This window comes from Anomaloglossus baeobatrachus, chromosome 3 (genome assembly GCF_048569485.1).
Source record: "Anomaloglossus baeobatrachus isolate aAnoBae1 chromosome 3, aAnoBae1.hap1, whole genome shotgun sequence".
Lineage (NCBI taxonomy): Eukaryota > Metazoa > Chordata > Amphibia > Anura > Aromobatidae > Anomaloglossus > Anomaloglossus baeobatrachus.
Genome location: NC_134355.1, coordinates 91,248,450 through 91,262,066, shown reverse-complemented (window position 1 = coordinate 91,262,066; position 13,617 = coordinate 91,248,450). Strand labels below are relative to the sequence as shown.

The 13,617-nt window shown below is 46.9% G+C and overlaps 1 protein-coding gene across 5 annotated transcripts in view; it reads left to right on the top strand.

The window, feature by feature from the left end:
- The window catches only part of PLCB4 (phospholipase C beta 4), a 516,205-nt gene that overhangs the window by 285,834 nt on the left and 216,754 nt on the right, over positions 1-13,617 (top strand). For all 5 annotated transcript variants that reach the window (XM_075339305.1, XM_075339306.1, XM_075339302.1 and 2 more), the window contains exons 5-6: positions 3,808-3,888; positions 9,590-9,649. In XM_075339305.1, coding sequence (XP_075195420.1) covers positions 3,808-3,888; positions 9,590-9,649 — 141 coding nt within the window. The remainder of the gene's footprint in view (positions 1-3,807; positions 3,889-9,589; positions 9,650-13,617) is intronic.

The following is a 13,617-nucleotide window of genomic DNA, read 5'->3' as shown; positions in this document are numbered from 1 at the left end:
TTCGAAAGGGTGACGAATGGAAGACCGCTTTTAACACCCGAGACGGTCACTATGAATACCTCGTCATGCCTTTTGGGTTATGTAATGCACCCGCAGTATTTCAGGACTTCGTAAACGATGTGTTCAGGGATTTACTGTTATCCTCAGTAGTGGTGTATCTGGACGACATCCTGATTTTTTCTCCTGATCTGGAGACTCATCGTCAGGATGTCGTTCGTGTCCTTTCCCGTTTAAGGGAGCACTCATTGTTTGCTAAACTCGAGAAATGTGTATTCGAGCAGTCCTCATTGCCTTTTTTGGGTTACATTATCTCACAAGAGGGCCTGGCTATGGATCCTGCAAAGCTCTCTGCTGTCCTGCAATGGTCCGAACCTCATTCCTTGAAGGCGGTGCAACGCTTCTTAGGATTCATAAATTATTACAGGCAGTTCATACCCCATTTTTCTACTTTGGTGGCCCCTTTGGTGGCCTTGACTAAGAAAGGTGCTAATCCCAAAGCCTGGTCTACTGAGACATCTCAGGCTTTTGAGGCAGTAAAAAGACACTTTTCAACTGCTCCCGTTCTTCAAAGACCCGATGAGAGTAAGCCCTTCCTCTTAGAGGTTGATGCCTCTTCAGTGGGTGCTGGTGCGGTCTTGTATCAAAAGAACGGTGCAGGTAGAAAAAGGCCGTGTTTCTTCTTTGCTAAAACCTTTTCACCGGCAGAGAGAAACTATACCATTGGGGATAGGGAACTGCTCGCCTTGAGATTAGCCTTGGAGGAGTGGCGTCACTTGCTGGAAGGAGCGAAACATCCTTTCCAGGTCTATACAGACCATAAGAATCTGACGTACTTACAAACCGCTCAGCGTCTGAATCCTCGGCAAGCCCGCTGGTCCTTGTTTTTCTCCCGCTTTCACTTCTCCATCAACTATCTGTCTGGGAGTAAGAATAACAAGGCAGACGCCCTGTCTCGCTCTATGCTTTCTACCCAGGAAGAGATTGACGAACCTCGTCTTATCCTTCCCTCCAGGGTTTTTCATACGCTCTCGCCTGTGACGTTAGACCAAATCCCACCGGGCAAGACCTTTGTTCCGCCTGATCGACAGAATGATATACTGTCATGGGCCCACACCTCAAAGGTGGGTGGGCATTTTGGTATTAGACGGACACGAGAGTTACTGGAGAGGTGGTATTGGTGGCCACACTTAGCCAGCCACGTCAAGAGATATGTCGGTTCCTGCTACTCGTGTGCTCGCAACCGTCCATTACGGCAGAGACCGGCTGGGCTCTTGCATCCTTTACCAGTGCCAGATAGACCATGGGAGGTGGTAGGCATGGACTTTGTGGGTGATCTTCCATGTTCACAGGGACATAGATTTGTGTGGGTCATTACGGACCATTTCTCCCGGATGGTTCATCTCGTACCGTTATCGAGAATCCCATCTTCCAGGGTACTAGCCAAACTATTCCTCAAGCATGTCTTTAGGCTTCACGGGATGCCAGATCGTATCATTTGTGATAGAGGCCCGCAATTTGCTTCCCGTTTCTGGCGAGATCTTTGTAGCCTTCTGCAAATTGAGTTGAATCTATCTTCGGCATACCATCCGGAGACCAATGGTTTGGTTGAGCGTACCAATCAATCCATGATTATATACCTTCGACACTTTGTTGCTGAGAACCACGATAACTGGTCCTCCCTCCTACCCTGGGCAGAATTTGCCCTTAACAATTCGCTGGCTGAGGCCACTGGGCAGACACCGTTCGTACTCAATAATGGGCAACACCCTAGGGTACCGGTACCGTTTCCCGCTGCTGCACCTCCTCCTCTTGTGGCCGACTGGGCAACTAATGCCAGAGAGGTTTGGGATCGGACTCAAGAGTCAATCCAAGCAGCTAAGGACCGTATGAAGACGGTGTCCGATCGGTTTCGTCGCCCGGCTCCTGTCTTTTCTCCAGGGGACTTTGTGTGGCTCTCTGCAAAAAACGTGAAACTTAGAGTGAGCTCTGTCAAATTTGCTCCTCGCTTCCTGGGTCCTTATGAGGTTCTTCGACAGGTAAATCCTGTAGTCTACCAATTGAAGTTACCCGTCCATCTTAGGATCCATGACAAATTCCATGTTTCACTGCTAAAGCCGGCAATTTTACCTCACGCTCGTGAAGTGCACTCTCCTGCTTCTGATTCCTCTCGCTCTAGCTATGAGGTACGAGCCATAGTTGGGTCTAAGATGGTTAGAGGGCGCAGGTTCTTCTTGATAGATTGGGAGGGCTACGGCCCGGAACATCGCTCTTGGGAGCCTGAGGAGGCTGTCCATGCTCCCGACTTAGTTGCTGATTACCTGCGTCGCCGGGAGGGGGGCCCTTGAGGGGGAGGTACTGTTACGGTTGCTGCGAGCACTGGAGACTATGTCCAGATTTCTTGCTACTGCACATGTGCGAGCGCTGGAGACTAAGTCCAGATTTCTTGCTACTGCACATGTGCGAGCGCTGGAGACTAAGTCCAGATTTCTTGCTACTGCACATGTGCGAGCGCTGGAGACTAAGTCCTATCTTGGAGCCATTGCACATGTGCGGGTGACATCATCGCTGACACGAGGTCACATGTCTCTGACACCTTCTATGCCGATTGGTCGCTGGTCATGTGCTTGTGACGCCTTGCTCGGTGATAGGCCAGCATGACGTCACTCTTGTCGTTCTGGCAGCCGATTGGCTCTGGTGTCCTCCATCTTGGATGAGGCACAGAGTCTATATAAGACCCTGACACACGCCGCATGGCGCTCAGTCCTCTTGGTTCATGCATGAGGGTAGACGCCCTGTGCACGTTCCTCTAGGCATTCCTCTGTCTATGCAAGGTGAGCGCTACCGGCAGGGTAGCGTTCTTATACCTTACAGCTTCGGCTGCTGTCCGTATCCTTACCTCTTAGGGGAGCGGACATAGGCAGGTGCCTGAGGCACATGGTCTGGCTGGGCCTTGTGATTCGACTCGTAGGTGGACGTTGCCGCTAGGGTAACGTTCCTTATACTGCGTCTGGCAGTTGTTCGTATCCTCGCACACTAGGGGAGCGAACAGAGGTAGGAGCTTTGTGCGGCTTACGCTGCTGTTCGTCTCTTTTGCACCACTAGAAGAGCGGACCTAGGCAGGTGCCATATCTAGTGGTTCGTGTCCTCGCACACTAGTGGAGCGAACGCAGGTAGGAGCTTTGTGCGGCTTACGCTGCTGTTCGTCTCTTTTGCACCACTAGAAGAGCGGACCTAGGTAGGTGCCATTTCGCACACATTGCCTTTGTCTCTGTGATTATTAACAGAGATCATTCCACACACCCTCCAAGTAAGGGAGGAATTGCTTTACTTACTTATTATATCCTTCTGTGAGTTAACAGAGGTATTGCACTCTGCCATAGTCTGCAGCAGAGTCTTTGCACGGTGGACCCTGACTGTCTGATACTCCTTTAAGTTATTATCAGACAGCCCCCCGTAACACAGTGCTCCGCAGGTGGGGAAGACCAGGCAATGCCGAGGACTGTGAGAATCACCATATTGCCAATGGGTAAGTATCATGTAGTGTGTTCATTTGTAGTGAAGGTTGGGAGCCTCTAATAGCAAGGGATGCTGATGGGATATAGGTTTGTACTGTGAGTTACATGCTTGCTGGTTCTATAGATGATAATGTTGGATGCGGCCGGTTTTGGACCTAGTTCACTGTGTCGGTGTAGAAGTCGTTTGCGTACGAAATGTCTATCCTTGAAGATAATGATCCTGAGATCTCAGTCCCATTTTATATTTATATGCTATATTTCTTTTAATCAGAACTGTCTTATTCTTTTTTAGGAATCTTTTGTGTTTGAACCAAATTGCCTGTTTAAAGTGGATGAATTTGGCTTTTTTCTCTCCTGGAAAAGCGAAGGAAAGGTATGTTGTATAAGTTGGTTATCTTCTCACAATATATTGTTCAGAACACCCTAAAGGCCCTGTCACACACAGAGATAAATCTGTGGCAGATCTGTGGCAGATCTGTGGCAGATCTGTGGCAGATCTGTGGCAGATCTGTGGCAGATCTGTGGCAGATCTGTGGCAGATCTGTGGCAGCAGTGAAATTGTGGACAATCAGTGCCAGCTTTGTGGCTGTGTACAAATGGAACAATATGTCCATGATTTCACTGCAACCACAGATCTGCCAAAGATTTATCTGTGTGACGGGGCCTTAAAACTATTTATTTTGTAAACTTTTTATATGGCAGCTTCTTAGTTATTCCAATTTTAAAAAAAACTTTTAATAGATTTAAAGTTGTATCCTCAATTTTGCAAGATATTGCCTATCCATGTTAATCCTTGTCCATATTGCTGTGGGTCTGATTGCCTGGACCCCCTCCAATTTTGAGAGTGTTCTGAAGAGCTCCATATGAATGAAATCAAGCTCGGTCATCTGCACCTCTCTCCAACCATTCTTAATGTGATCAACAGTGGTAGCCAAGCGCTGCCCTCGATAGGTCTTTGGCATTACCATAAGAATGAATAGAGCGCCAGTGCGCATGGTTAACCACCACTTAATTTACAAGGGGTTCTTCAGATCCCCGATTCTCGGCGGAATTGACGGTGGGCCCCAGTGGCCAAACCCACAGCGATCTGAAAACTACCTGCTATTCCATGGTTTGGCAATAACTTCCATAGTGAGAATACCCCTTTAATGGTTCAGTAAATGAATATACAATGGAGTTTATCCACAATGCCTGACAAAAGCCATGAACAGGTGTGGCGCTGTTAGGCCCGTTTCACATATCCGGCATTTCGCCGGATTGCCGGATCCAGCACTCTCCAATACAGTGTAATACAGTGCAATGGCATCGCGGCAACCTCCGGTCACATGCTGTCATATGACCGAAGCATGTGACTGGAGCTTACCGCAATGCCATTGTACAGTATTAGTACTGTACTGGAGTGTGCTGGATTCGGCAATCCGGCGAAATGCCGGATATGTGAAACGGCCCTCAGTGGAAGAAAGCAGACATCTTTTTCTTATTAGGAAAATAGGGTTTTTTTGCAGTTCGGAGCATGGATGGCAGCTTTGCTGGAGCACAATGAAGTGCAAAGGAGAAAGGAGGATTCCAGCCCAACGGACATTTAATCTTCTGTATTCATGTGAATAAAGGCCGCTTTAAACGCTGCGATATCGGTCCCGATATCGCTAGCGTGGGTACCTGCCCCCATCTGTTGTGCGACACGGGCAAATCGCTGCCCGTGCCGCACAACATCGCCCAGACCCGTCATACTACTTACCTGCCCGGCGACGTCGCTGTGACCGGCGAACCGCCTCCTTTCTAAGGGGGGCGGTTCGTTCAGCGTCACAGCAACGTCACAGCTGCACCACTGAACCGCCACCCAATAGAAGCCTCCTTCCTTCCTCATAGCGACCGGGAGGCAGGTAATGAGAGCTTCCTCGTTCCTGCAGTGTCACACGGAGCGATGTGCGCTGCCGCAGGAACGAGGAACAACTTTGTTACTGCTGCAGTAACGATTTTTGAGAATGGACCCCCATGTCACCGATGAGCGATTTTGCACGTTTTTGCGACGATGCAAAATCGCTTATAGGTGTCACACGCAACGGCATTGCTAATGCGGCCGGATGTGCGTCACCAATTTCGTGACCCCAACGAGTTCGCATTAGCGATGTCGCAGCTTGTAAAGCCCCCTTAAGGCTGGAGTCTCACTAGCGCATTGCATCCTATGCAAGAGCATCAGATGCGATATGTTAATAACCCTCGGCTGAGGCTTTGCTGTGAGAATGAGCCATGTGTCATGTGACTATGATCTAATCCTGCTATCGGGTCATAGCTGCGGAGGAGAGGGAGGGATTAATTTCTCCATCTCCTCCATTGTCAGCCTGTGTGTATATCGCACTGCACTAGGATGACATCCACGTGCAGTCCGATGTTTCACTCTCACCCATAGACTTGTATACGATTCGTTGCGATTTTTTTCTTCAGTCCGATTAGGGCTGAGCAGAAACTCGCAGATCTGAGCTGCAGCGTTGTCTTACATGGGGCCGAGTGCAATGCAAGATTTTCTCCCATTGCACTCGTGTGAGTGATACGCCAGTGTGACTCTGCCCTTAGAAACAGAAGACAAATGATAGAATCTCCATGTTAAAATCAATGGCCGTATCTACACGTTTCAGGTGGAATAATCATGATACTTAGCTATGGTAGCGTGTGCTTTAAATAGCTTCCCATTCCGGTTCACACACCGATTGCATGATTAAATAGCATGGAGAGCCAAGACACAAAAGTTGCATACAAAAACATAGTTAGATAAAAATTATCTAACTCACATGAATAAAAAAGATGAAATGTCCATTAAGCTGGAATCCTGCTTTCTCCTTTCCATGTTTTTCTCATCCAGTAGAACCCTTGTAGATCTGTTTATGGAAAAAAGCGAACATTTTTCTCATCAACTTTTGACTACGAAGGTCCAGTCACACATAACGAGATCATTACTACGTCACAGTTTCTGGATCGTTGTGAAATCGTTGGTGAGATCATTGGTGAGATGTCACACAGTCATTTTCCCAACGACTTTAGTAACGATGCAGCGACCTGTACAACGATCTCGTTGGTCGTTAGGACCCTGTCACACAGCAGCTATGTAACGATTCCGGCCTCTAATAGGGGCGTAGTGTTGGACGCTGTAAGCCACGTAGACGTGCATATGCGTCGCCTTTTCCACAGTCTACGCTCCGATTGGTGGCCAATACTGCGTTCTGATTAGGCGGCCGGCCTAGAAGGCAACTTTGTATTGCTTCATTCTTTGGCCCTTTTTGAGCCTTGCTTTGAGGATAGAACCTCTCGCATCTCGCATTGCACTCAGACCAATGTTAAGCAATGAGTCAGCTCAGATCTTTTTTTTTTTCTCAGTCCCAATCGGACTGAGAAAAAAATCGCAGCCTGCTGCGTTTTGGTGAGTTTCTCGCGTGAGTCACTCCAATGCAAGTCTATGGGTGCGTGAAAATAAACGGATGTCACACGGACGGCACACACACCATCCTAGTGACATCCGTTTTTATAAATACATTTATCGCATGTTGCAGAAAACACTGGAAATGAGTGAGGTCTGTCGATGTCGGTCAATCTCTATCTCTGTCAGTCGGTCTCTCTCTCTCTGTCGGACTCTCTGTCTCCCTGTCGTCGGTCTCTCTCTCTTTCTCTCTCTGTCTTTCTCTCTCTGTCGGTCTCTCTCTCTCTGTCGGTAGGTCTCTCCCTCTTGGTCTCTATTCTCTCTCTGTCAGTCTCTCCCACCCCCTCTCTCATACTCACCGATCCCCGATCACCGGCGCGGTGCTGCACGGCTGTCACAAAGCTTCGGCGGCTTTTCATCTTTTGAAAAAGCCGGCCGCTCATTATTCCATCTAGTATTCACTGCTTTCCCCGCCCACCGGCGCCTATGATTGGTTGCAGTCTGACACGCCCCCACATTGAGTGACAGCTGTCTCACTGCAACCAATCACAGCTGGCTGGTGGGCGGGTCTATATGTGCAGTAAATTAAATAAATAAATAAATAAATAATAAAAAACAAATGGCGTGCGGTCCCCCCCAATTTTCATACCAGCCAGGGTAAAGACATACGGCTGGAGGTTGGTATTGTCAGGATGGGGAGCCCCACGTTATGGGGAGCCCTCACCCTAAAAATATCAGCCAGCATCCGTCCGGAATTGCCGCATCCATTAGATGCGACAGTCCTGGGACTGTACCCGGCTCATCCCGAATTGCCCTGGTGCGGTGGAAAACGGGGTAATAAGGAGTTAATGGCAGCAGCCCATAGCTGCCACTAAGTCCTAGGTTAATCATGGCAGGCGTCTCCCCGAGATACCTTCCATGATTAACCTGTAAGTTAAAGAAAATAAAGACAAACACCCAAAAATCCTTTATTTGAAATAAATGACAAAAAAACACCCTCTTTCACCCCTTAATTCAAGTCCCCAAATACCCCTCCAGGTCTGACGTAATCCACAGAGGTCCCACGATGCTTTAAGCTCTGCTACATCAGAAGCTGACAGAGAGTGGTCACAGACCACGACCGCTCTCTGTGAGCTCCCCATAGCGACTGAAGTGAGTCGCGCTATCAGCGATGATGTCACTCAGGTAACCCATGGCCACAGATCTCAGCTGGAGGACTTCAGCTGTGGCCGCGGGTAACCTCAGTGACGACACCGCTGATAGCGCAGATCACTTCAGTCACTCAGGAGATTTGCGGTCACCGGTGAGACCTTCACCGGTGACCGAAAATCAGGCCATGACACACAGACAGCCGCGGGATGACAATGAAGTCGGGTGAAGCTCATCCAACTTCATTCTGATCGTGCGGCTCTGTCTGTGTCTGCTGTCAGCGGCCATGTATCAGAGCTGAATGGCAGATGACATAGCTGCTGAGAATAAAAACGGATCACATACGGATCACACACTGATTGCACATGGACTACAATCATGAGAAAAATCACAGAATCGCATTGCTGTTGCATTGCACACTGATCAACACTCGGACAGAGCTCACGCTACTTTCTAGCATGAGACTCGGTCCGATTTTACACTCGCAAGTGTGATTCCAGCCAAATAGTTTAAATGATCCACTGGCGGACATAGACAGAAGAGGGCCCCTATGCAAGGACAATATGCAGACCCTTTACAGCCCAAGAGCTCATCAAACTGCACAATCCCACCTGCTTTGGAGGTAGAAATGTGCCCCCTAACCTCCTGGACCCCTGTGCGGTTGCACAGGCTGCACCAATGGTGTGTCCGCCCTTGAAATGATCCCTAATAGTTTGATTTCCCTCCAATGCCCTTTCAAATTAGTAGGTTGTCTTTGTAATGTAGGATAGCTCAGGTTCTCCAGAGCGAAAAACTCTTTTTGTAGCCATGTTACACTCTGGTCAAGAGGAGAGGAACCTGAACAGGGAATTGATGGCTTTCTAAAAACTCCATTAAGACCATGGACACCTTTAAAAGGAATATTTTTTTTCTTAATTAAGTGTATGTGTTTAGGGATAAGAATAATTTTTACAATTTCTCTCTCTCTCTCTCCTTCTATGTCAACCCGCGACGACCCGGCGGACCCGGATTATTGCCAGTCCGCTCAACTCTACTGGCAACAGAATGGGTTAACTAAGGATCCACCCGTGAGCTTGTTCTGATAGATTGTAACTCTTTTATCATTCATTTCCAGAGCCCTTCTCAGATGATTTTTGAACACACCAAAGTAAAGCTAAACTTTCATGTGGTCATAAATCAGCTGAGAGAGATCAAGATAAGCGTTATTACTGCTATCAAAGCTTACTGATGGGTTCTCAGTTAACTCATTCTGCAACCAGCAATAGACAGTGCAACACAGAGGCTATAGAATGCAAAAAGTGCAACATTTTAAAAGAAACTCAATTGCAAAAATAGTTTTTATCCCAGTGTGCATGCATTTGGATAAAATTAATATCCCCTTCACTATGCAAACTCTCCATACAATCACACATCATTGTGTAGTGTGATTGTATGGAGGTCCATGCATTTCTATAATATATTTATTCACTTACAAAAACACTACAAGTCTTCTTCTTCTTCTTTTCCATTATAGGAAGGCCAAGTCCTCGAATGTTCCCTAATCAACAGTATACGCTACGGCATTGTACCAAAGGTAATGTGATGTGATACTTTTTTTGTCTTCTTCACGCACATAAACTTTTTTGCTATGCTGCGCTACTTTAATTAACTGTGAAAAGGTTATCTCATTTGCTGCTTTTCTATTTTCCCTTGATTATATGTGAAAATTCAAGATAAAATCCTTTAGATATTCTATGGTTAAATAACACATTAAAGGAAAGGAGATCCAGCTCAGCCGAAAGCTGATAACGCAAATGACAAACTGCAAATGACATCAGACCATGAGCGACCTTATAATAATGAGCATGAAATGTCAAATAGTAAATGTCATAAAGAAGCATTGTACGGGATGTGCAGATGCCACCTAACATCACTGCACTGAGAGGGAGATCACTGCATGCGAAGAGTGCGAAATAAAAGAAGGGGAATACTGGAAATAGGAACTTATTTATTGGGTTTCTATTAGTTGGCATTAGAAAGACTAGTGATGAGTGAGCACTACCATGCTCAGGGGCTCGCTATTCGTAACTAGTGATGAGCGGGCACTACCATGCTCAGGGGCTCGCTATTCGTAACTAGTGATGAGCGAGCACTACCATGCTCAGGGGTTTGGTACTCGTAACTAGTGATGAGCGAGCACTACCATGCTCGGATGCTCGGTACTTGTAACTAGTGATGAGCGAGCACTACCATGCCCAGGAGCTCGGTACTCGTAACTAGTGATGGGCGGGCACTACCATGCTCGGAGCGCCGTACTCGTAACTAGTGATGGGCGAGCACTACCATGTTCAGGTGCTCGGTACTTGTAACTAGTGATGAACGAGCACTACCATGCTCAGGTGCTCAGTACTCGTAACTAGTGATGAACGAGCACTATCATGCTCAGGAGCTCCGTACTCGTAATGAGCAGTAAGACGCTTGTACAGGTGAAACTCATGTACTGAGTATAATGGAAGTCAATGGGGAACTTGAGTATTTTTCCAAAATATCTTCCGGAGAAATGCTTGAGTTCTCCATTATACTCGGTACCTGAATGTTGCCCATCCAAACGTCCTATTGTGACTACTGAGGACCCAAGCATGGTAGTGCTCGCTCATCACTATTTATTTCTTTCTATATAGGAGCTATTTTACTGAATTTCCCCAAGGTGTAATGATTTAAAGATTGGATCTCCATAATGAGAATCGATGTCCTAGTGTGGCCACCATAAAAAGAACCTGAAGGCAGATCCATGGTGCCCGAAGCAATGGCAGCATGAATCAGACACTGGCTGCGTTACTGCATCCACGTGTTTTACTTTGACAAACTGCAGTTTTTCAGAAAAAAACAATACTTAAAAATTCCAGCCAAGTACTAGGAGTCTCAGATGACTATTCTAAGGGCTTGGTTCCACTTGTGTTTTGCAAGGATAAGTGCAATCCGATAAAACATCAGATTGCTCTCACTCTAGTGCAAAACTATAGGGCAGTGTCCATCTGTGATTCCGATACAGCATGAGAAATGAATCGCAGCATGCTGCAGCGAGTCTCAGCTCACACACACACCCATACAAGTTTATGGGAGCATGTGAAACATCGGACTGCACTTGAATGTCATCCGACTGCAGTGCGATATATGCAGAGACAGACAGCGGAGGAGATGAGGAGAAAGTGCTTCCTCTCCTCCGCAGCTGTGATACGATCGCAAGATCAGATCACAGTCGCATGACCCTCGGCTGATGCATGCAGCAGAGGGGCATTAAAATATCACTTCTGATGCTCTTGCGCAGGTGGAACTGAGGTGTAAGACAAATGTCAGACGGCTTCTCCTCATCCCGCTCCACATATAATGACAGGTATTTGCCTATGTGTGTACGGAGTGGTCTGTCAGTCAGGGAAGCAGGGTAGGGAGAAGCCGCCGGAAGTAGCCATCCGAGACGCCTAGCTCCCACCCAGTGTCTGATTCATGCCCTCAAAAGTAAAAATAGAAATTATTCTATTAGATAGAAATATTATTAGTTTTAAAGGGCAACTTGCAGCCACCCCCCCAAAAAAAACTAAATCATTTAACATTTAGGTGCAAAAATATTGCCACAGGGGTCAGTAACCTTTGTCATGTCAGCTGTCAGGAACTATAACTCCCAACATGCTGAGTATAACTCCCCTGAGAGCTGTGAGTGCATGCTGGGAATAGTTTTCCATCTTTCAGAGACTGCGGACCCCGCATTCATGCACTTCATGTAGCATTTTACCCAGTGAGGTATGGGTGCTCATCCTTGAATAATTGCAGATGGTGTTAGTATCTAGCCCAGATCTAGATCTTTGAAACATGATTTAGGCTTCAACCAAGTCAGAGACATGTAGATTGTAGTGTTTTAGGCCTCTTTCACACCTGTGCATTAAACACATGTGTGTGACGGTGCCTGGGGAAGGTACGTAAGACCATAGATGTGTCCGTGTGTTTGTTCTCCCTGTGCTGTCCGTGTGCTATCTGTTTGACATCAGGACAGTACACGGACAGCGTGTACTTGTATACTTACCTGTTTCCTGCGCTGCTGTTATTTCCGGTTCTGTGGTGAGTGCAGTGAATATTCATGAGCATAATGAGCAGGACCTGGAAGCCACAGCAGCGCTGGAGACAGGTAAGTATAACAATTGTTTGTTTTTTTTTTTTAAGGGACATGTGTTATCTCTGGTACGTGTCACACTGTTGTTACACGGATCGCATCAGTGTGCGGTCCGTGTGACACCTGTGCTGCTGGCAGAAAACAGATATGTTGCTGTGCAAAGCCATTGAATTTAGTGGGTCTACGTTTGTCTCTGGTACATGTGAAAACAGACAGCACACTTGATGAGTTGATACAGTCATGGCCAAAAGGTTTGAGAATGACACCAAAATTATATTTTCACATGATCTGTTGCCCTCTGGTTTTTAATTGTGTTTGTCTGATGTTTACATCACATACAGAAATATAATTGCAATCATATTATGAGTACCAAAAGGTTATATTGACAGTTAGAATGAGTTAATGCAGCAAGTCAATATTTGCAGTGTTGACCCTTCTTCTTCAGGACCTCTGCAATTCTCCCTGGCATGCTCTCAATCAACTTCTGGACCAAATCCTGACTGATCGCTGTCCATTCTTGCATAAGCAATGCTTGCGTTTTGCCAGAATTTGTTAGTTTTTGTTTGTCCACCCGTCTCTTGATGATTGCCCACAAGTTCTCAATGGGATTAAGATCTGGGGAGTTTCCAGGCCATGGACCCAAAATCTCTATGTTTTGTTCCATGAGCCATTTAGTGATCACCTTTGCTTTATGGCAAGGTGCTCCATCATGCTGGAAAAGGCATTGTTGGGCGTCAAACTGCTCTTGGACAGTTGGAAGAAGTTGCTCTTGGAGGACATTCTGGTACCATTCTTTATTCATGGCTGTGTATTTAGGCAAGACTGTGAGTGAGCCGATTCCCTTGGCTGAGAAGCAACCCCACACATGAATGGTTTCAGGATGCTTAACAGTTGGCATGAGACAAGACTGGTGGAAGCGCTCACCTCTTCTCCTAATAAGCTGTTTTCCAGATGTCCCAAACAATCGAAAAGGGGATTCATCTGAGAAAATGACTTTACCCTAGTCCTCAGCAGTCCACTCCCTGTACCTTTTGCAGAATATCAGTCGGTCCCTGATGTTTTTTCTGGAGAGAAGTGGCTTCTTTGCTGCCCTCCTTGAAACCAGGCCTTGCTCAAAGAGTCTCCGCCTCACAGTGCGTGCAGAAGCACTCACACCAGCCTGCTGCCATTGCTGAGCTAGCTCGGCACTGCTGGTAGTCCGATCCCGCAGCTGAAACAGTTTTAAGATATGGTCCTGGCGTTTGCTGGTCCTTCTTGGGCGCCCTGGAGCCTTTTTGGCAACAATGGAAGCTCTCTCCTTGAAGTTATTGATGATGCGATAGATTGTTGACTGAGGTGCTATCTTTGTAGCTGCGATACTCTTCCCTGTTAGGCCATTTTTGTGCAGAGATAACCAT